This window comes from Pithys albifrons, chromosome 17 (genome assembly GCF_047495875.1).
Source record: "Pithys albifrons albifrons isolate INPA30051 chromosome 17, PitAlb_v1, whole genome shotgun sequence".
NCBI lineage: Eukaryota > Metazoa > Chordata > Aves > Passeriformes > Thamnophilidae > Pithys > Pithys albifrons.
The window spans coordinates 1,276,269-1,299,011 of record NC_092474.1 but is presented as its reverse complement, the minus strand read 5'-3'; the positions used below and the strand labels follow the sequence as shown (position 1 = coordinate 1,299,011).

The following is a 22,743-nucleotide window of genomic DNA, read 5'->3' as shown; positions in this document are numbered from 1 at the left end:
ACCCACACAGCAGTGCTTCCACTTCAGCCACAGCTGCTTCTTCTGTGCTTCACTCAATAAAGCCTCCAATGACAGTGAGTACTGCCCGTCTGCCAGCATTGCATCTTAGAAGAGTTGCATATTTGTGATTTTCTTATGAGTATAACCAGTTATATGGTCTCATTCTACTCATTACTCTATGTCATAATCCAAATCTACATTCTAATTTTCATTGCAGAAGTTACACATTTTCTTTAAAAACTAAAAATGTAATTAAAAAAAGTAAAAACAAAAACTTTTTTCCAAAACCTAAATTGCTGCAGTTATTTCAGATTTTAGGGTTGTGTTAATCTTTTTTCTAAATTCTTTGCTTTTATGGTGCAAATTAATTAAGACTTAATAGATCAAGTCAGATGTAATCTGATACCAAACAAATGAGGAATTGTTTTATTGCTGGGAGAAGGGAGTGGAAAGTCTTCAAACGTGTCATTGGCAAAATATTTTCAGACTATCAACCATCATCAGCTGCATTTTGGCTCCAAGCTTTGAAAACAGCCTTTCAAATTACAGGTTTTATTTTAATCATATAATGAGGGCCATATTTTCCCCTGTTCAAATGATCTGTAAACTCACACAGGCTCTTTTCATTTAAAATAAACCCCAATAACTTTGGATACCAAACCTGTTCTCAACACTACCAGGTATACTTGCTCTTTTCAAGTAATAAAAAAATCTGCATCCTGTGATGTCAAATAACTAAGCCTGGCAGGAGACAAAAGCAAAACAAAAACAGCATTACTGGCCTAATCCTATGGCATTAGGAACATTGCTCATCACTTTCCTGTATTTGTCACCAAAGTGTCTTATCAGTGCATATTATTATGTGCTGAAATGCAACAAAACTTTTCACAAAAATAGTTTTAGGCATGTTCATACAAGAAGATGTACATATATTTCTTTTATATATACATATATATGAATGTGTATATATATAACATCAGCTTCAGCCTGTACATAGATATTCTGAATTTCATAGGTAAAATACATCCATCATGGATGGCTTTCCAGGAAAAAGTGCTTGATTGACTCTGTCCTGTGTGAACATGCCTGTCCCTCTGTGCATTTGCCCAAGTCACAGATCTTTGTGATCGATCCTTTCGACGTTCGTATCTCAGAGGTATTAAAAAAGGAAAAAAAAACCTAACCAAAGAAAAAGAAACTAGGAAAAAGTAATATTGCCCTGATGATGCAAAAAGAACAATGCATAACTGAAGCAGCTTGGATTTTAAAAGTTATCTTGCACTCTGCAGCAAACAATTTTTAAATAAGTGTTGAAAATCTGGTTCCTCCCTTTGTGTTATTGCTCCCCACGTGCTCCTCACACGTCGACAGTACACAGAGGTTCGCTGCCGGGCTGAGCCGACTCCACTATGGTCATCTTGGGCTTCTTTCGTGTTTCCTCCTGAAAACACACAAAGCAATCCCCCACCACCCAGTCATAAAGAGAATATAATCATACAACAACACCATTAAAATTTTGAACAGTTTCAGCCAAGCTCCTGTCAATCATTGTGAAAGGCTAACCTGGGCTAATGTTAAAAATAAATTTACTGAAGTAGGTAGAATGAAACCACAAGCCAGTTTAAAAGAGAGGATGGAACATCTCTAGGAGTAGCTCCCCTAATCAAGTTAAGATACTGTGTAGAACAAGCAAAGTGTGATCACTGGTACACTTGAACCACGGCATTCCTGCTGTTTGCAAATGCACAAGTACTCACTCTTTCCTGGGCCAGTTTTTTCATTTCTTCCTGTAACTTGTTCAGGATGTGCAGATTTGGCTTGTTCTTTTTGGCATACTGCTGAAGTTCTATCACACTTCTGTCAGAGGTTTCCTACCCAACAGGAACACAAAACAACTGATCAACTTTTTTGATGAAAAAAAATCTACATATATGAAGCAATAGTCATACTTTCTTAAGTAATAACATCTATTTCCACAAGTTAGTTAACTGTCAAGTATTAAACAGGTGACATAATGTGGACACAGAAGATGCAAGATTGACACAGTGAAATCTCTTGTGTTCTGGCAAGAGCAAGGTCTGTGGATCACTTCAGAACTGAGAACTGCTCACCAAGCAGACACTGCCTTCACCATGAGAGGGACCAAAACTGACAACTTAAAGCTTTGTTGTAATTGGATTTAGAAATCAAAAAATATACAAAAGCAGAACTACAGTCACAGGGTAGGTTCTGACCACACCAAAGGCACGTTCACCTGTTTAACCAGCTTGCTGTTCTCTCTGCCGTACATGCGCAAGAGAGAGCCCCAGTTCTTCACGTGTGGATGCAGCAGCTGCAGGATTTTCTGGGAAGCCAATTGCTTCCCCACTCTCTTATTTTTGCCTGTGAAAATAACAATGACACTGTGTCATTGCTGAACGTTATGTAATGAGATGAAAACATTGACTTGTGTCAGTCAAAACTGAGGCACCAGAGCAGAGTGGAATAAGCACACAACAAACACCCCAAACAGGCAGCCAGGGAGCACAGGCAGAGAGGGAGACACTGTCAGGTGCTGTACTTACACCAGCCTCGCACCGTGTGCTTGCCACAAGTCATGACATATTCACTCTTCTGATTTTTCCCAGGAATCACTTCAAACTTTATGGATGTATCACCCATTCCGTGGTTTCTTAAGCACAAACAAAATCAAGATCATATACTAAGTAAGACTACAAACAACTGAAGTGGTTCCAGTTATCTTTGAGAGCCATTGCAATGAAATTAGATATATTAATAATAAATTTCAGAATAAATTAACAACGATATGTTTTAGGTCAGTAACATCAGTTGAAAGAAAAAGCAAACCTGTATAAAAGAAAACCAAATACACATCCCACAACTAAATCCTGATCTCAGAAGAGGCATGAACAGCAAATATGAACTAAAAATGACTCAGCATCAAGCAGTTCAGTGCCCACCATGTCTGTCACAGCCACAGGGGGCACAGCAAGCTCAGCCAGCCCACCAATGCCCAGGGCACTGACAAACACTTGCCCTGTGCCCCACAGAACTGTCCTGCTGCTGCAGCCTTACCTTTTAAGGCACTCATGGAGAATCTGATATGGAGACAAGAGTCCAGCTTTACTGGTGAGCTCATATACCCGTGAGTCCTCAATACTGATATGGTTAAAATACTACAAAGGAAGTGAAAAGGGTCACTGTGCTTTGTGCAAATAAGACCCTAATACTGTCCTTATTGCAACATTAAACAAATTCTGTTGTGCTCTGCTTAATACTTTAAAAAGTGCTTTTAAGTCCATAATGGAGGTATTTATTTATCAACATCATTAAAACTGCCACACATTTGCAGAATGCAATTTAAAGAATTGTTTTAACTCTAATTTTACAAAACGGACATAAAAATCTTATAAATTCATTAACATTTCTCTTTGAGGACAAGACTTTTATTTAACTGATGAAATTCTGTTTGCCAAAATGCTGTGGTTTAATAAAAAAACCCCAAAACCAGAACAGCTATTGGCACATTTTGTATTTCAAAACAATTGAAAAAGTTGTCTGCATTTTCTTAATGACCATTTCAACAGTGTAGGGCAAACAACAGAGTTTAAGTTAAAGCAAAGGTACAACTCATTTGTGTATTCCACTTTTTAAAGTTCAAGCATTCCTTTCAGGCTCATCACTGACCTTTCCTTCAGACCATCAGTATCACTGAGCCATGAGCTACTTTACACTCCCAGTACCTGAGAATGTAGCACATACTCTCCTCTTAAAGAAACTTTTCCTTGGATTTACTGAAATGTCTCTGTCTGCAGTCTGAGATTCACAAGGAATTAAAACATCTCAAAAGCCTGAGCACTTTCAGTTCTTAGTTGGTGTCCTAAGATGATCACACAAAAATCAGACAGCACTTGGCTCTGAGCTTTTCACAGCATTGGCCAGAGGATTCTGGAAGCCAGGACAGAACTGGCAATCCTGGAACATTTCAGGTCTTCAGTAAATGACCTGATATAATCAATAAAGAACTAGTTCTCTGCATCACAGTAAATTTTCTGATCAATTCCAATTAAAAAACAACAAAAAAGGCACCAAAAAAGCCCCTAACATCCTCATTCCCACAGGTCTTGGTCTAAATGAAGAATTTCACATTTCCATTTGACTGAGAAAACAACCTTATGAATTTTCAGTAGTATTTTTGACACTGCAGGTGCAATGTTTTTCAAAACAGACTCTGATAATGACAGCCAGGAATAGCTCAGTACCTCAAGTTCTTGACTGTCTTTGGGCTTCTCCTCAGAGGTCTGTTTAACAAAGTCAGGAATAAGGATTTCCAGTGTAGCTCGAGCTGCAGAAAGTGATTAAACATCTTAAGTTTATTTTAAACAATGACTATAAAGACAGACATGTCCTCTATTAATAAACTGTCATTTTCTTTGACAAGGAATTTATTCACTTGTACTTCTACTTGTTCAAGTTGATAATTGAAGTCTCACAATTAACTAACCTAAGAAAAAAATGCTTTTTGCAAGTGCCTATGAAAGGGTTAAAAAAAATAGTTAAGTCTCACTTTAAGAGTGGCCCAGGGCCCTTGACAGCAAAAAGCAGAGAGTTGTTGCAGCTGAACCCTGGCACTGTATCACCAGGGCACTCAGAACCACAGGATGGTACAAAAAGCACACCAGGATTCACTCAACTTTCACAGCAAAACAGCACTTCTTTCCATGCACAAACAGTTCTGGGCTGGCTTTTGGTGATTTGGCTACACTGATGTATTTCCCAAGTGCAGAAAGCACCACAGAGACATCTTTACATGCTGAGGGGTTGTTTTTTCTTCAGCCTTGGGCTAAAGACATTTGAAATCCAGAGATCAGTCAGAAGTTCTAACATAGCAGATGTGTCAGACACTGCCATCTAAATCATAATTATTTACACATTTATTACAGACTCACACAATTAGAACTAAGTAATACATCAACAGTCTACATGGAAGTTAACAGATCAGTTTTCATCATGGTTTTCTGTCCCAGTCCATCACTGAATCTGTGCTTGTCAGCAAAGTCTCTGCAACAGCAACTTTACCAAAAGGACACTTGTACATCTCCTCTGACTGTTCACAAACCCCTTCCCATTCACTGTGGCAAACATGTAATCTCCAAACTAGAAATGAAAACAGATAAGCAAATCAGGAGTTGGTATTAAGAAAGAAAAAACATTACCAGCTTTATTCTTGGCAAGTTTTTTGCTGCTGGCAGTTCCTGCCCCATAAGTTACTCCATCAATAATAACTGAGGCTCCAAAAGGTTCACTTGGGTTCTCTGGAAATAGAGGAGCAAAGAACAAGAAAGCTTTTCACAACTCTCAAAGTAAAATGCACCCATCATGGAGAGGACATACCACCCCATCAATATTTCCTTTTCTTCTTCACTTCCAGAGGGATGGAAATTGTCTATTCTTTGTAAAGATTGGCAAACTGCTTGCTCCAGCACATGAAAAACTAACAAGAGTTTTCCATTAACAGAGACTTACCACCATGTACTTCATTCTTCCAAATAAAGAACATTTTAAGAGATCACTGGTAATCTGCCAGAATTCAAGTATTAGTTCCACAGTTTCTGCATCACAGTGTGAATACAAGAGCTACACATTCTCAATATATAATTCAGTTACATTAAGTAATGCATATATAGGAATAACATAATTCTGAAAATTACACATTGCCCTCCAAAAAACCCCAAAACAGCAAAAGCAAGAAATAACAGAACGTGTGTTATGCCACTTCAGGAAACAAACCCAAACACTCATTTGATTCCAGTTATATTTTCCATACATGCAACATTTTTGCATTCTTGATGAAGCATCAAGTGCATTCCTCCATAATATTTATTTAAAATAAAATTCTCCCCTGCTTTTGTTTTCCAAGCTCTACCATCCCTTTCACAGCCCCTGCACAGCCCAAGCCAGGAACTACTAAACCAACTCTCACACCACAGGCACAGAGTAAAATGAAAAGCTGTTTAAAAACACAGATATCCATCCAGCATTCCACACAAATCCCCCACTAACCACAAAACAGGCTCTCAGTAACTCTAAGTTACTAAGTTAGTCCAGTAGAATGACACTTCTATTTCCATTCTTCTAATCCTATAAGCAAAATCACTCTATCTACTCACAAAAGACTTTCCAGACATTCCCAGAAAAATGGCCATCATTTGTTGTTGGGGTTTTTGTTTGAGTTTTTGGAGGGTTCTTTATTTTTGTTAGATATGAAAGCATGAGATAAACCCTTCAAAACGGTGTGAGGTTGTGTAACAAACTGTAACAGACTTACCACATTCAAAGAAATTGTAAACAGGGCGAACCTTCAGGACTCGTTGCATATATTCATGCAGAATGCAAACTTCAGACTTCCCATTGGGATTAATAACAAACTCTGCAAAAAAGGACAGAGAGGGGAAGAAGTTCAGCAGTTGAAGTTTTTAAAAGATTATTTCTACTGAAAATAAACCAATAAATAGATTACAAGCCCCAAGGGATAAGTGCTTGCTCAAGTTAAATGAACTGCTGTTGAATCAGGGATGGGTAATTAAGACCTCCAAGTCCATTTTCAGTGAAAAACTATTGAGATGTTAAGTCTGAGAAATTGTTATTACCAAGTGCACTAATTATGAGCTAAGTCAAACATTCTATATTCAATGTTTGCAGTCCCATGGTCTCTGGACCTCTACACAGTGTTTTGGCAGCTAACATCAATTAGAAATCCTCTAATTTGCTCCTAAACACAACAACAGGCACACTGAGTCTGGTTTGTAGGTTTGAAGTCTTTCTCCCTTCCTGCCCCCCAGCCTAAAATCCTGTCTAGAAAGCCACAGATGAGGGCACTGCCCCCTTGCCATAAATGTCCTCTTTTTTTATTTCGAAGGCTACTTTTTGGTCGTTTTTTTTTCTTGGAACAGTATCATTAGTCAAGAGCACAAACCCTGGCTCAGCAGGGCAGCATGGGAGAGAAAGTTAAGATTAGACAGATAAAGTGCAAAGAATTTAGATAAATTTCAATGTGCCTCTAAACCTGTACTCAATGATAAAAATGTATTAACTAAAAATTCAGCTGCACCTCCCTGTTAACAGGGAATGGTCAATATGCAACCTACAAGCTTTAATTCTGCTAAAGAGAAGAAACTCAGAAACATGACAATAGACCAAATTAAAACAGAACCCAAACCACAGGTCTGTGGGTATTTTAATCAGACTGCAGTCATATGAGCTGTTATGTGTACGCAGTCAAGAGAGATGAGAGGGAACACTCCAGCTTCTCATTAGACATGAAATCCACTCCTCACACCACAGGGCAACTGTACACACAGTTCTCTTTTAACTGCATCTGTCAAACTGCTTTACATTTCTAGTTTTCACAGGAGGTTTTAATCTGGATCAATCTGACATTTGTAGCCAGTCCCTAATTTGAGACCAACTAGAACTGGGACAGAACTGAGAAGGCAGTAGCACTGAATGACTGGGCAGGAGGGTTTTCAGCAACAACCAACAGCAACTAGAGCTAAAGGCAGTCACTAGTGACCAGGACTGTAACCCCAAATGAAGACCTCCTCATTTAGCAATTATTCTTTTTACTAGGAAATGTATTTTGACAGTATTTTTCCTTTACAGTGTAATATGATGGATTAAAGAACACAAGATTCTAGATCAAGAATAAATGGACTCCCTACAGCGGGTTTGTTTTATTTCAGGTTTTATCTCAGAACTGCCATCAGTCTTTAACACAGTATGTGAAGTGCAGGTGGATATCCCAACCTTTCTTTATAGGAGCATCTTGCACAGACAAGGTGATGAGTTTCTGGTTGGCAGGCAGGATGGGCCGCTCGGACTCGGCCTGCTTGCGCTTCATCTCCCGGTTGAATTGGCGCCGCTCGGCCCAGGTCCGGAACTTCTTCACAGTCACTTGTTCAAAGTCAAAACGCTTCTCCAGGTAACGTCTGAAATCCTCCAGATCTGACAAACACAAGCCAGTTACTCTCTCTACACTGAGCAAGCACTAAGTTTCCCATTTCCACTGTTTAAATGTGCTATAATGACACTCTTACAGTAGGAGCAAAAGGTTAAGGTGCTATTTTATACTAACAGAACTAATTACAAGCAATTCAAGTGTACACATTGACTTTACTGATTCTTAAATTAAGATCAAGTCTACAGGACTAAACTTCCAGAATGTTTTTATTTTTTGTGCAAAACCTTTCCACATGGACCCTCAAGGCTTCAGCAAAATTCATCACTGTGTATTCCTCTTCCTGTTAAAACCAAAATTGATTTCTAATACTGGATCTATTTCTCCACATCTCAGTCTGTGCAGACAGATAACTGACCACATGATCTCTGGTGAGATTATCATTCAGTTGCCAAGTCTGGAATAAAGTTGCCCACCTTCAGCCAAGAAAAGACCCCACTTTCCATACATACCTACAGATTCATCTTTACATACTTCAACTTTGGCCTTAACTTGTCCCAAGGCTCCTTGTGCTGCATCTCCCCCAGAGGGGTCTTTGTCATCTAAAGGCCCGGAATCAGCAGCAGTGGAATCTGGTTCTTCTGTTTGGCAGTCCAGTTCTGAGGATTTATCTAAGTGCTTTATAGGTGATACTTCCCCATTGGGGGTTATGTCATTGTTTTGTTCCCTTTCCTCATTTTCCTTCATTTTTTTGTAATGAAAGCAGGGAATGCTACTAAGGGGAGGATCATGTTTCTGTAAATATAAAATAACACAGTATCAGTATCTCAAGGTCACCAAAAGCAAAACTCAAACTGAAAAGATGCAATCAAGATGGAAGTTACTTTTATTCAGTGCAGGCTCTGGTTTCCCTTTGGTCAGGAATCTCATTCTGCTCCAGTGCTGAGCAGGGCCACTCCCCTGGTATCGTGACTGTGCAACACTGACACAAACCTTCCAAGTGTGCTGCTGGTTTAGAGCACAACTACATTCTGTTCAATTACATGCAAATACTAAATGCTTTCATAAAAGCCATTGAGCTTTCTTGGAGCACAAGGCCATGGCATGAACTCCACTTTCTGCAGACTCCCTGGGTTCACGACTGTCACATCCTCACTTCTGTAAATGTGGAGCATCAGCCACATCCCAGACTAGTTTACAGCTACAAATAAATGACCCATACATATTTCCTGATAGAATAAAACCATTACTTTGGAGCCACATGCTAGAAAAACAGAGGCACCAAACAAGACCACCTCATTGCCTTTAACTATCCAAAGAGAAAAGCAAAGCACCTAAAAAATCTTATCAAATTTTCAGAAACAGAAGAGCTCATTTTCCAAGGACCTAACACTGGAAACAAGCCTGCCAAAGCAGAGACATGTTCAACTGCTTGCAGGAACATAGGGAGTTTTTAAATCTTAGTAATTATGTAAATAATTGACAGCTCTCACCCTTATGCTTCCTGTTCCCAAGAAATAAGGTCTAGACCAGGTAACAACTCTAGATTCTCTGTGCAGATATACAGGAATGCCCGAGTTATGGAATGTCATGATCCATCCGTCTGGCAAAGGTTCTGTAGGAGGGCGGCCACGACCTTCAAAGCAAAGAATGGCTTTAAACTTGCATAGACCTCTTGAAAGAAGAATAATCCAGGTTTATATTCACTGCTTTTTCTGTCTCAAAGAATAAAACGTTAAAAATGTTTTGTAGAGAGATGTTGTTTTAGTAACAAGGTATGTGCTTCTAACCCACACTAAATCCTGAAAAATAACAGACTCCATTATGTTCTCAACTGAAAGACAATGGAAGTACTAATTTTTATATACACTGATTTGTTTTGTGAGCCAATTTTTTGTTCTCATTACTCTTTTTTATGTATTTATATTACAAGCTCTACTGTATTTACTGGAAAACTCACACTTGCTTTATAAACAACTGAATTTTCCACTTGACAATCTGGAATAAATTCTGAGACACCACCAGACCTGCAGACTCAAACAGCCAGCAAAGAGTTCATTTGTAAGCTGAGGTCTCACTCCTCTCTACATCAGAAATCAGAGATCATTCATCTTTGCTGGAAGCCTCCCAGCAATCCTTTGCTAAGTGTACAATTTTGGAGGAAAAAACTGTTTGGTTTCTTATTTCAAAATATCTGTAGTGTGTTATTTTTAATTTTAATTCAGAATATTTTCAGCTAAGTTCTTGTGGATTGGTTCACATTCTCAGCTCTTCTTTATTAGTATTTTCTAACATTTACACAAAGAAATTAGACAAATGTAAGCCATGGATTTTTCTAGTCATTACTTGTAACTTAAAACAGTGTGCATAGAGACTTCACATGGAGCAGTTTCAACAGCAGAAGTTATGCAACTGAAGCAGGAAAAAGTCCACAATGCCCACAAAGTCTTCAGCTGGTATGAAAGACAAAAACCCAAGATCATGCTGTTCCCCTCCCTGCCACTGAGGTGACATTCTTCAGTATTTTTCAAGGAACCACACACTAAAATGCATTCTTATTACATAAAACAGATGAAAAGCAAAAATCAACTTCACTGTTTAGGAACATGAGAAATCCCACAGTAACAAGCCTCTAAAACAACAGAATTCCCCAGCATATTAATGATTCCACAAGAATTGCTGTCCCACACCTTGCCTGCTGATATGCTTCTGTTCTACAGACAAAAGCCACATACAAGAGCTGTGCTTATTTAATGAACACTGACTTACTCTTCAGTACAGTTTTAATTTTGGTCATCATTGGCTGCACGCTGGTTTCTCCATCAGACTGGTGATCACTCTCACCACCATATTTCTCATTATCTAGTCTCCTTGTTTTGGGTGCTCGAAGACCCTCTTCCAGCAGAGCATCCACATCATTATCAAAGTCATCCTGAAAGAGACTCCATCAGACACCATCCTTCTGGGTCTACCAACCTCCCTTTTCCCTTGCATAGAGAAAGTAAACATTTTTGATATGCACTTCCATACAGAAACTAGAAATTTCCAATGGTTCCAGTAAAAAAACTGAAAAATAAGAAAGTTTTTGTGAGAACTGTATTTTTCACAATAAAATGAGCTGCAATTGTGTGAAAAGACTTTTAAATGCTATTTTCAACAAAACTATAGAACTACACAAACTGACACACTCAAACTTTTGAGTTTGACCAAAACACATTACAGAACTTTTCAGCCAATGGTCTGACTGAAAATTCTGCATTTTTGATTCACACTCCTAGAAGAGACTGTTTCTTAAGGTTTTTTTCTTAGCCACTTGCAAACCTCTTACCCACCAAAAACCTGTGGAATTGCTTACCTCATACGAGAAATTCAAGGTTTCTTCATCCACTTTATCTCTTTGAACGATTGCTTTAGATGTGAACCCTCCTCCTTCTTCATCTATTTCCATCAAATTGTCGGTAAAATCTTCTAGCTCATCCAGAACTGCATATTCCACTCTCTTTTCCTGATCAATCTCATTTTCATCCTCCTTCTTGTCATCACTTTCACCCCCTATTCCTACAGCTTTACCGTTACTACCACCGAAAGGACAAACATGCAAATCCCCATTGACATTATTAATCCCAAACTCTGCATCTGCCTTATAATCCTGCTCAACTCCAGTGTACAGAACTTTCCTATCTTTGCTTTTGCAGCTTTCTGTAAAGCTAACACTGATCTTCACATCCTTCAGCAACTTAAGATCTGGGGTGAACTTTCGACCTGACGGAGCGTGACGAGCAGTTCTGGGGCTGTGGTCAGAGCTGTTGGGGTCTATGATCAGACGGCTCTTGTAGCAGGCAGACCCCTTGGTGAGCAGCTGCGTCCTGCACAGACCGGGCGTGTCCCCAGCAGGGCCATCTGACTGTCCATCACCACCAGAGCCAACGTCCATTACCTCTGCGTCACTGGACGTTTGCAGGGGAGGTGGTGGAGGCTGTTCCTTGGGCGGCAGAGGAGGGGGACAACTGTGACTCTCCACATTCATTTCTCTTGCAGGTTCTTTAGGGAGGGGTGGAACATTTTCATTGTTCTCCATTTTTAAAACTGCTGTTATTTAAAGAAACCCTCAAGGCTGTAATAAATGTTTGTATCTATATTCCTAACATGCATAAGTCCATCAGGATTGGTTTATCATGTCCTATTCAATGCAACACTGATGATTCAGTTAAGCTGACTACATTGTTCTTTTCATTAATGTAGACAGCTTTCAGAATCACTGTCTCAATTATTGGAAATCACAATGCATTCAGCTTAAATAGCTGAAGACTAAGACTGCATCTTCATTGGACAAGCAGGTCTCCTTTTCTTCTTTCAACCTACAAGAAAAAAAAAACAAAATTGTCACAGGAAAAAAAATGGAAATAATATCCCAGGCAGGAGGAAAACATGTCACTCCTTCTGGTATAAATTTCAAACAGAAGAATGACATTTTTACAGTGGAAAACACAAGGTACCCAGATAGCATTTTGAATGAGGCTGAAATTCAATTGGTTTTACTGCTTGAGCTGTGCACCAGCAGAAGGATTTGCTAACAGGGTTGCCCTGAATTATGTTTATTTGGCTATCTCTGCTTGATTAGCAGGCAGGGCACTGAGCACAACAGACTAACAAACTGCATTCTGGGGAGGTTCTCCCACAAATTACAACCTGACATTCAAGCCATACTTACCCACAGAGCAGGAAGGGTAATTAGCTGAGAGTTTAAGACAATCTGCAAAACCAACAGGTTTTTAACAACTATGGTCTGTAAGACACATGGCTTTTCAAAGTTTAAATTATTAGATACTTTGGAAATCTCATGGAAAGTGTTAATGGGAGATCTTGTAATTTACTAACATGGCAGAGAAAATCACTCTCTGGATAAACAGGTATTAGACATTCACTCTTGTATTTTGTACTATTAGGGAATTATTTGTTTTGTCCAAGGAATTCAAATCCAGATACACAGCACAGAAGCTGAAACTAATTTAGAAGCCAATGTTTTAGGTAATTTAACCTGGAAAAAATATTCAATTGCTCTAAGAAACTTTCCAGCAGGTAGGGAGAGTGTGTTTAGGGCTTCTTTATTTTTTACATTAGATGGGTTCTTTCTACCATGTCTATGATGACTTCAATGACACTTTTGTCATCTGTGTAGGACCATAAGCACCTGAGAAAGGAAGAATAATTTCTTACCTGCTTATTTTGGTTTCTCCAAGTCCCTCCATGCCAGCCCAAACTAGGCTGAAATCTTTCTACCAGGCAGGAATGAGGCAGTGTCACTCTGCCCAAGACACTGGCTCAGCCTGCTCTGTTCAAAGTATCCCCAGGCAGCAGAGAAACTCCACACATGGACTGTAGAAAGACAAGCTCCAAGTCCTTCACTGCTGTGTAACATTGAAGGCAACAGAGCAGAACGTCTGGGCTGCCACGAGGGACTTGCTGAGAAACCAAATATAATTCTCTCCTGTATCTCTAGGCCAGCCCAGGAGGAACAAACCAACAGCAATATCCAAACACCAACTGGGGCAAGGCAGGAAGCTGGGAAGCAGAAGTTATAATGGGATCAATTAAAAATTCAACAACATACAGGAGCTACATACCTGGAGGCTGAAAGAAAGCATAATATACAACAGAGCAAACTCTATTTTGGTGATCTGGCAATAAAGCAAGTTTTGCTGGGGCAGCAGAGGAGTTCATGTTTTGTGGTTGGTTTTTGATGTGGGGGGATGTTTAAACATACTTGAAATTGTGACACATTCAACATGCTGAGCTTGACATGCACTGCAGAATCACTAAGGAAAAAGACTCCAATTTGATATGAGCTCTAAAACTATTCCCTCTTCTCCAATGCAAACTTGTTACTTTGCAGATTGGAAATGGCTCATTCACAAGACAAACAATTCTGTGTTTTCAAATCCATCCTATCCTAGAAAATGAACATACAAGGACACCAGCAGTGAACAACTTCTTTCAGCAAGTTCTGAAACACCTAACATTTTGGAGAATACCTCTAAAAATGTATGTGCAATAACTTTCCTCAGATTAAATAAGAAAAAAGTGAATGACAAATTATTAAAGTTCTTCACAGTAAATCATCAGTGTCTTAATTGTTAACTGTGAACAAAAGAATCAAAAAAGTCACAGTGTGAGTTCAGTAACTCCTAGAAACTAAATGCCCAAGTCAAATTTTTCCACCCTACCTCTTGTAAAGACTCTTGAAAATAACAAAAAAGTAATTCAGACAGAAATGCAACACTGAAACCAGCATATGAGAATCTGAAAGAGTAATTCCTTCCCATGTGTACAAGGAGCTACCAGGGCCAACTGGAAAGACTAAATGTGACAAAGCACAAGAGACGATGGTGAATGTCCCTCCCACATCCCCCATACAAGTCCTGCTCCTACACTAAAGCCAGTTTGACCACCAAAGTCTAAAGGTAAGAACTTAACCCTGACCTGCCTGGGTGTGGCAGTTCACTGAAACAACACCCTCCTTTTGGCAGGAAAGGGATCTTGTTATTCTCCTTCAAGCACTGTTAACAATTGAATTCCTGTTGTCTTCCCTTTCTTGATGGCCTTGAAACGATGAGCAGCTGAAGGATGAACACCAAAGCACTGCCAGGGACTGTGCACACACTGAGGCCAGAAAAAGTGCTAGACCAAGAGGAGTTTAAATGAGCTTTTCCCCTTCTGGCCATAACCCTGCCACATCCCTGGGATAAGGGAACAGTCTGGTGGCTCTGCAGTTACTGTGGGCTACAATACCTTCCTGTAAGCCACAAAAGGCCGGGGAGAAGCAGAATAACACAGGTCCAGTTCCCATCCCCTTTCTTGCCAACTGACAGTACAATATGCCCTTTATATCAGGGGCTGGGAAAAAAACCCAACAACAAAACCAGTAAGGATTTTCCCTGAGCTATCAGGTATTTCAAAAGACAGACAGAAGGGATGAAACCTAAAAGGATGAGTTAGAAAAGCCTGTAGGTTACAAACAGCCAAACAGACCTTCAGTCAGGGGAACACAGTGGCACATACAAAACCAGGCTCAGCACACAAGGGCACGTTGTAACAGGAGTCAGTTTGCACGTTGTCATCCTTAATCAAATTGTCCTGAAATAACAGATTTTATTCCCAAAGGCTCTACCAAGCTCCATCAACAGTTTCCATAAGGACTCCTTCCAAAGCCATGAACAGCACTGACAGCTCCTGCAGGCAGGACAGGACACCAAAGGCACTCTGGATGATCTGCTGACAATATGAATGCACAGCTCAGGTTCTCCAGATGACAACCAATACAAGGAGATTCCACATTTTAAACTGCTCATTCTTATTTCAGCAGATCATTTCTAAAAGTTTCACATCACAAAGTAAATTCAGCAATACAGATACACAAGGGACTTCTAATTATAACACAGCAAACTGCACAGGTCCAGCAAATGCAAGTCTTGGCTTAGTTGTCTTACAGATGTCCTTTGAAGGCAGAAAGGAAAAACACAAACTACTTCTTTGTTTAATGAGCTCCACTGCCTATTCCCATAATCAGACAGGATAGAGAGAGATGGAAGAGGAGTACACAGAGAGAAGTATCTTTTTTCGAGGCTGGAAAAAACCATGAACTTAAAACTCAAAGAACTGCCTTCACTGTCCAGCAGCTCAGCAGGGGAGAAGTAAGCCCAAAAAAGAACATATTTCCTTCACCAACACCTGCAGGTGCAACACAGAACAGCATTACCACGGATTCTCTCCTCAAACAGTCACTTCTAAAAGGAAGCAGACACTGCTTACTTCACATGCAGGGGATCCCCAAAGGAAAAGTGGCTCAGAGAAACTCTTCTTATTTGCTAACCAAATAAAAAATCATCCTCCTCATCACTGGCCCCAAAGGGCAACTCCGGAGCTGAACTTATGAGGCACCAACACACACTTAAAGATCCGTTAACCTCTGACAAAGCAACTTCTCACCTACAATCATTTACTTTCTTTTTGTTATACCTATTGTATCTTTTGATACATACAGTTCTAGAATAAGTTTAATCTTATTATCACTGCTAAAAAAATCCAAAACAAACCCCAAAGAGAATGAATTTACATTCTTTAAACCAGATGTGCCAAGAAAATAAATACTCTGTACATTAACAACTGCATACAAGAACTCGTTTCTCTCCCCATGATCAGCATTAGAGATTCTGAAGGAACAACCATTCTGTCAGTCACTCATCAAAGAAGTTTAAGAAAACGCAGCCAGGGCCAGCAACAACATTATCAGTGATGAATTCACACAAGGCTCAAGAATTTCTCCAGTTCGTGGCACTCCGCCCCATTTCAGAACTGGGCACATTCCTTTGGAAAGGCACCCTCCAAAAATGCAGAATAATCCTGAGAATCAAAAGGAGCTGCCTGAAGGAACTTGCACCCCAACTCCTCATGCAGAATTAAAAACAGGAACCCTTAAGTTTAATTACCTAACAGAAGGGACAACTTCTCAACTCATAAAAGGAAAATCAAGGACGTAATTCCAAGACCTCTAACTCACGATCTAAAGTAGAGAAACGGAACTGTTTGATGCAATTCCAGTTTTAGAGGGAGCGACTCCTGGATGTGTTGGGGGCCACGTGAGGGCGGGAAACACACTTTGCACATAAACCCGAAGCCCAGGGAAAAGAAATACAAAGAATGAACAGTTGATCCGTTTCTAGGGCAAGGGGTGGGAAGGCAAGAAAGTTGGGAGAATTAACCATTCAGAGACTGAACGAGATCGTTTACTATTAATAGAAGGAACACTGCAAGAAGGATCCTGAGTTACACCCACACCACCTTATCTCCAACGTACCACAAGGGAAAAACAAAACCAACTCTCCTGTCCCCTCCGACACGGGCACGGCCCGCGGGACTCGCGGAGGCTCCGCCAGAGCCGCTGCTCCCCCTCCATCAGCCCGCACCGCCAGGAGCGCCTCCCTGCCCACCATCCCGACCGCAATCCCACGGCCGAGCAAGCAGGGATGTGGCTGGGGGCGGCCCGGAAGGAAAAAAAAAAACCAAAACAAAAAAATCCAACCCCCCACAAGAAAACCCCGAAACAAAACCAGACCCACCACCAGCTGTGAGGGCAGGACGCTCCGGCCGGGGCGGGGGAAGCGCCCGGGCGGCACCACCCGCCGGGCAGGGCAGGGCAGGGCAGCGCCTTCCCGCTGCGGCGGGGGGATGGCGGTGCGCGGGGAGAGGCCGCTCCGGGCTCCGCGTCGGGGCCGGGCCGGGCAGGCGGCAGGAGCCCGGCGGGCCCGCCGGCGCCGCGGCCTGCGGGGCGGAGGGGATGGTGTCCGCGCGGGCCCGGCCCGGCCCGGCCCGCCCCGCCCGGCGCCCCGCGGCACCCGCACCCACCTGAGCCATCCCCGGCGGTGCCGCCGCTCCTGTGCCGGGGCCGCCAACGAGGCCGAGCGCGGCCGCCTCACGATCGGCAACCCCCGCGCCGCGCCGCCATCTTTAAACGCCTGCTCCGGGCCCTGCGCTCCCCGAGGGCGGGACCCCGCGCGCGCACAGCCAATGGCGCTCGCCGGCTCCGCTGTCACCCATTCGAAATGCGGGCGCCCATTGGTGCGCTCCGCTGCCTGTCACCGCGCTCCGCCAATAGGGGCGCGGGAGGCGGCACCCTCACTGGCGCGGGCCATGGCGGGCCGGGCGGGCCTTTGTGAGGGCCCTTTGCGCCGGGGCCTCTCCCCTCTGCCAACCAGCCACAAGGAAAGACACTTTTTCCTTCAAACACTTCGTTATGTCTTTACGCAGCACAAGCTGCAGCATTCCTGCTTCAAGATAGATTTACCTAAAAAGGGTAAATCAAAGTGGGGCCGGTTTTCGTGCCGTGTGTACAAAGCGGTTCCCAGAGCAAGCCCCAAATCTGTTTGCGGTGTTCAGACACAATGCCTAAGTAAGTACAGAAAATCTTACACAATTTATGTGAAATTACTTCTGAAGCGTCAGTGAACAGTTGCTGTTCTAATGTGCACTGTTAACTTTATAATTTGCTTCCCCTCCAAAAACCAGAAAGAGCTGTGGGGAGCTGTTGTTGGTAATTACAGGGTTGATGCTTTTTTCCTCCAGTTGCCCTGGATTGAAATCACCACCAGAGAGGGAGCATTGCCGTGACACACACTGGTTTCATCACCCACATAACAGCATTTAACTGATAAATGGTTTTGTTGGCTTCCATGTGCAATTTCAGGACACCAGAATATTTTCCTAATATTTCACTCATCTCATGTCTTTGAGGTCTCCATGAAAGGTAACAGTAATATCTTAATAAAAATTTTAAATAGTATTTTGAAGACCCGTGTTAGGCCTTTGATGTTTGTGTTTGACTGGACCAATCTATCCAACGACAGGGAGATAATTTAGACATAATGTCACAGCTCTGTATCAACACATAATGATCAATTACCCAAATTGCCTTAAACCCCTGCAAGCTGCCCTGAAAAACTGGAAGCAGTTTCAGCTAAAAGCATTTTCTGATTTTAATTCCTCATAACAGGCTTCTGCACTCAAGCCATCACTGTAGTGATTTTAAATTATGTCTGCTTTTATTAATGTTAAACCACTTCAGAAGGGGTATTTAATAAACACCCACAGTTTGCAAAACAGCCTCTTACATCACACTTGAACTGTCAAAGCTGGGAGAGAAAAACCTCATGACAAAGTGCAGAGTTTAAGTTGGTTTTGGCTCTTGCTGTGTCAGGTCCCCTCCAATTACCACCATTGTGACAGAAGATTGTCCCTGTCACAGAGTCTGTGAAAATGCAAGAATTGTGACTCACTTGCAGCCCATTTATGTGACTGTACAACTGAATTATTGCACCAAGATCACACACTTCAGAAAATGGGTTAAGGTTTTTATATGTACATGAAGAAAAATGTTTCATTTAGAACCAGAAAAGGCACAGAGAGGTTTTCTGCAGAGAGTTGGAAGAATTAAAATGCCTGCAGTGCTTGAAAAGTAAAACTATAACCAGGGTTAGATTTTCAGAGAATCAAACTATGACTTCAAGCAATGATGCAACAACTGAGTCTTTGAGACACAGACACTGCAGGGAAATAACTCCTCACTTTTTATGAAAAGAAGAATAACAACCCATTAGCAAAACAATGTTTTCACCAAAACAATGCTCAATAATGGTTAAATTTTTAACCCAGAAGGCCTAAGTGACCTCTGGAGAATTAAATAACAAGGTGCAAATTCACCTGAAAATTTTCACCACCTGGACTTCTGATGAAAGACTTGTCAAACCTGCACAAGAATCTTCCACTTCTGAATTAGAAGTGTGCAGGTCCATCTGCAGGTGCAGTCAGGAGTTACCATAACATCATGAAGTATCATCAGCAGCAAAGAAATTTCCTCATGACAAGGAGATTTTCACATACAAAATATCAAAAGGCTGGAGAGAAACTACTGCTGTCAACACAAAACACAGCACCAAGCCTGAAAAGAAAAACAAAGATCTTCCCAATAAAGTTACCAGGCTGCAGTCACTGGAATGAAAATTAGGTGGAGCCAGTGGCTTTTTCATGTTCTAAGTTCCATTGTCAGCAACTGCAGCACATCCCAACAGTGAAAGGCAAGTTGTGCTCAGCCTGCATTACTTTTATTTTAGCAAAATAAGCTGCACTGCAGCTTTCAAAGCTTTTTTGGCACTGGCAAACTGGTATTTGCTTGAATTACTTGTCTTCATGTGTCACTTTTTGCTGAAATCTGCTGTCCCCTCTGTCAGCCCTCACCTCACAGCCATGGAAAGATGTCAAAGGGGCCCCATGAGCAATCTCAGATCAATTCTCTAATATCAAAAGAGGTGGTTGATTGCTACAAAAATAATCAAAGTAGACACATCCTTTGGCTCAACAGTTCCACAGAATTACCAACCTTGTTCTCACCATCCACACAGATTCATCATAAACTGAACTGGGCTGTCCACAGAAGCACATCTGACTTCTGATTTTCCTGTTGGAAAAACATCACCCAGCTGGTTCTCCAAAGTTTCAGACTGCTGATAGCACTTTTCCCAGATATTTTACTAAAGACAGTCTTAAATTAGGGTATGGTGACTAAGAGGTCATATGAAAAGTAACAGCTGTACATCCAAATCTGGAATACATTTTTTTAAAGATGCCCATTTTTAAGTAACCAAGTGACCTTCACTTTAGACACTGGACTGCACAAGCTACTCAGAAGTAAAATTCTGTGCAGTTGCCACTTGGACCTGGGTTGGTGCTATCCTACATTGACCAAGGCTTTCCTTGCTTGTTCTTGATACACAGAACAAACTTGTGCCTAGGGCTGAAAATCCTGCATTCCTAAACACACTCAATTTATCTGAGGAGTATCAGAGAAAAAAAATCAGTAACATCCAGGGGCAATAGAATATCAGTCTTCATACTTTGCTTTCTATAGGCCCTGTCATCCAAATAGTCTGGAGCACTTTTCTTAAACAGGCCAAATTTATCTGTTATTTGTAAAGATAACCTGAGCCAGCCTTGTGGCTGCTTTCACATTATGCATCTCTACCAGTTAAACTCACCCTCCAAATCAATCCTAGTTACTTCACAAGAGCTGTAATAGCATTCCATTGACAACCACTTCAGGCATTCTGGCTCCTCAGCCTCTGTTGTGTGGTAATTTTTCTAGTAAGCCATTAAAGATCAGGATTCAATTCAAACCTGTGGTAACAAAGAAGCTGCTGCTCTAATTCCTTAGCTTGATCTACTCTGTATAATGCTGGTAGCACACAGACAGGAACCAGGAGCATAGTCCTTGGCTGTCAAAGGTCCAGGTGTAGCTGCACTTCTGTAAGCAAACCATCAGTGGCAGTACCTTTGTTTTCCCCGACAGAAGGCAAGTAAGTTACAGTTCTGAACACAGTCGTGCTGCCAGGGTGGTTTTTATGTAACTGCCATGCTGGCATTGCTTGGCCAGTCTAAACTCGTGCATATTAGACCAAGGCACAAACTCAGACTTGACTGACACAATATATGGCTGGAGAAAACAGAAAAATTTGCAGCTGCCATACAGGGAGGACACTGATAGGACACATCCATCACATGCTGCAGCTGCAAGTGCAGCAGACCCATCAGCAGAACAGCTGGTGCTGAGTACTTGCTCTCCATGTGAGGTGCATTTCAGACAATTTTTCTCCAGGTTAAACCTACCACCTGTTGGAGAACAATTTGTGCATTCCTCAGGCACCCCTACCAGTTCTGATCCATCTCAAACAGCCCAGACCCTGTGACCTGAGGTTGCCATGAAATGTGAATTAAAGCACAGTAATTGGACTATCAGAAACACCATGTAAGGGCACTATCAATCAAACCAAGGTGCTAATGCAGACCCACCTGTAAGTGAAAGGACAGTTAATTCCTCTCTAAATGCCAGTCATTCCAGTAAGACATGACTCACAGGAGATGGGTAATGCCTCTGCAACCTTGGCTCTCTGGTTATTGCAGGTAGCTATTCACAGCACAGCTGTTCAGGGAGAGAAGAACCCTGGCTTCTCATTCACCTTCTTCTTGAAAGAGTACATTCCTTTAACAGAGGCAAAAGCCTCAGTCATTGAATACCAATTAGAATGTTGTACCACAGGAAGAGACACTAGTGGCTCCACATATTCTCCAGTTTACTATTTAATGTATCTTCATTCATGTCTGGAAAGTGATGTGGTTTTCTCCACCAGACAGAAGAAATCGATGTGTTTCCCCAGTGTGGTAAGTCCCTGACCGAGGAGGGCTCTGTGCCTGGGAGGGCTGCTGGGCCAGGGCAGGTGGCCATGGAACACACCCCCTGCCCCACCCAGGGCAGCCTGCAGGGCACCCCAGGGCATTCCCTGGCACTGCCCTGCTCACAGGCCTCAGAAAGAACAAGCTCATAAAACAGAACATCAACATGTGTTCTCTGCTAAATTAAGTATGGTCTTCTCCTCCTCTTCCTTTCTCCAATTTCTGATCTGATTTTAGTTTTCATTTCATCTGATTTTAGTTTTTCATTTTTTCATTTATCTTTCAAGTACAAAGACACAGAAAATTTGACATGAATCAGCAGAAAAATGCTTTTTTTACCATTCATGTTGTGTGTGACTTAAATGGATTGCAATTTAGGGCTATCCTACTTAATATAAAAGTTTACATTAGTTATTATCTTTCTCCCTCATCTGATCCTAAGTTCAGTCCTTATGGGTTCTGTTTTAAAAGATATGGTACATTTGAGCATGTTAATATGATACTGTTTTTTCATTCAGTTTCTAAGCTCTTGATATAGGATGTTACAGATAAATTATATTTATATATATATTATATATTCAATATCTCTTCACTCTGTTCACCTTAACCTACATTTCACAGCATGAGTCACACTGGTGGCTTTTGTAATTCTCACAGCTTGTGCCTTTCCAGCTGATTGCAATCCCAATTCTATTTTCACCAAGTCAAGACTATTTCCCAGATCCTCAGATCAACAAGACTTCTCTGCAGAAAATGAACCAGATGAGGAACATCAGCAATGTTCTATTACATGAATCCTAATGATATAAAACTAATTCCTAGTAGCTAATATTCCATATAAATAAGGCATGCTTGCCAAGCCATAAATGTGCATTAAGTTCCACAGGCTAAACTGGAAATGTAAGATGCTTTAATTATTTTCTTATTACTGCTTAGTATTTCACAGATTCATTTTGAAATAACTTATTTCCTTATGATATTATGAAAACAGCAATTCAAGTCTTATCAAT

The 22,743-nt window shown here is 41.3% G+C and overlaps 1 protein-coding gene across 1 annotated transcript; it reads right to left on the bottom strand.

Annotated features, from left to right (window-relative positions):
• Positions 1-395: 395 nt before the first annotated feature.
• On the bottom strand, positions 396-17,476 carry DGCR8 (DGCR8 microprocessor complex subunit). The gene is made up of 14 exons (XM_071571837.1): positions 17,360-17,476; positions 11,313-12,315; positions 10,727-10,889; positions 9,451-9,593; positions 8,470-8,752; positions 7,807-8,004; positions 6,329-6,430; positions 5,217-5,315; positions 4,263-4,345; positions 3,076-3,176; positions 2,565-2,671; positions 2,255-2,382; positions 1,758-1,871; positions 396-1,441 (listed from the first exon to the last, which is right to left on the bottom strand). The coding sequence occupies exons 2-14, from the start codon at positions 12,033-12,035 to the stop codon at positions 1,358-1,360; spliced, it is 2,328 nt and encodes a 775-aa protein (XP_071427938.1). The 5' UTR covers positions 12,036-12,315; positions 17,360-17,476; the 3' UTR covers positions 396-1,357.
• Positions 17,477-22,743: the final 5,267 nt, after the last annotated feature.

Coding starts and splice junctions, on each gene's coding strand:
- DGCR8 (XM_071571837.1), bottom strand. CDS start 12,035: ATGGAGAACAATGAAAATGTTCCACCCCTCCCTAAAGAACCTGCAAGA. Junction 10,890..11,312: donor CCTTGAATTTCTCGTATGAG/GTAAGCAATTCC, acceptor AGTCTCTTTCAG/GATGACTTTGATAATGATGT. Junction 3,177..4,262: donor AAGACAGTCAAGAACTTGAG/GTACTGAGCTAT, acceptor CTTCCTTTGTAG/TATTTTAACCATATCAGTAT.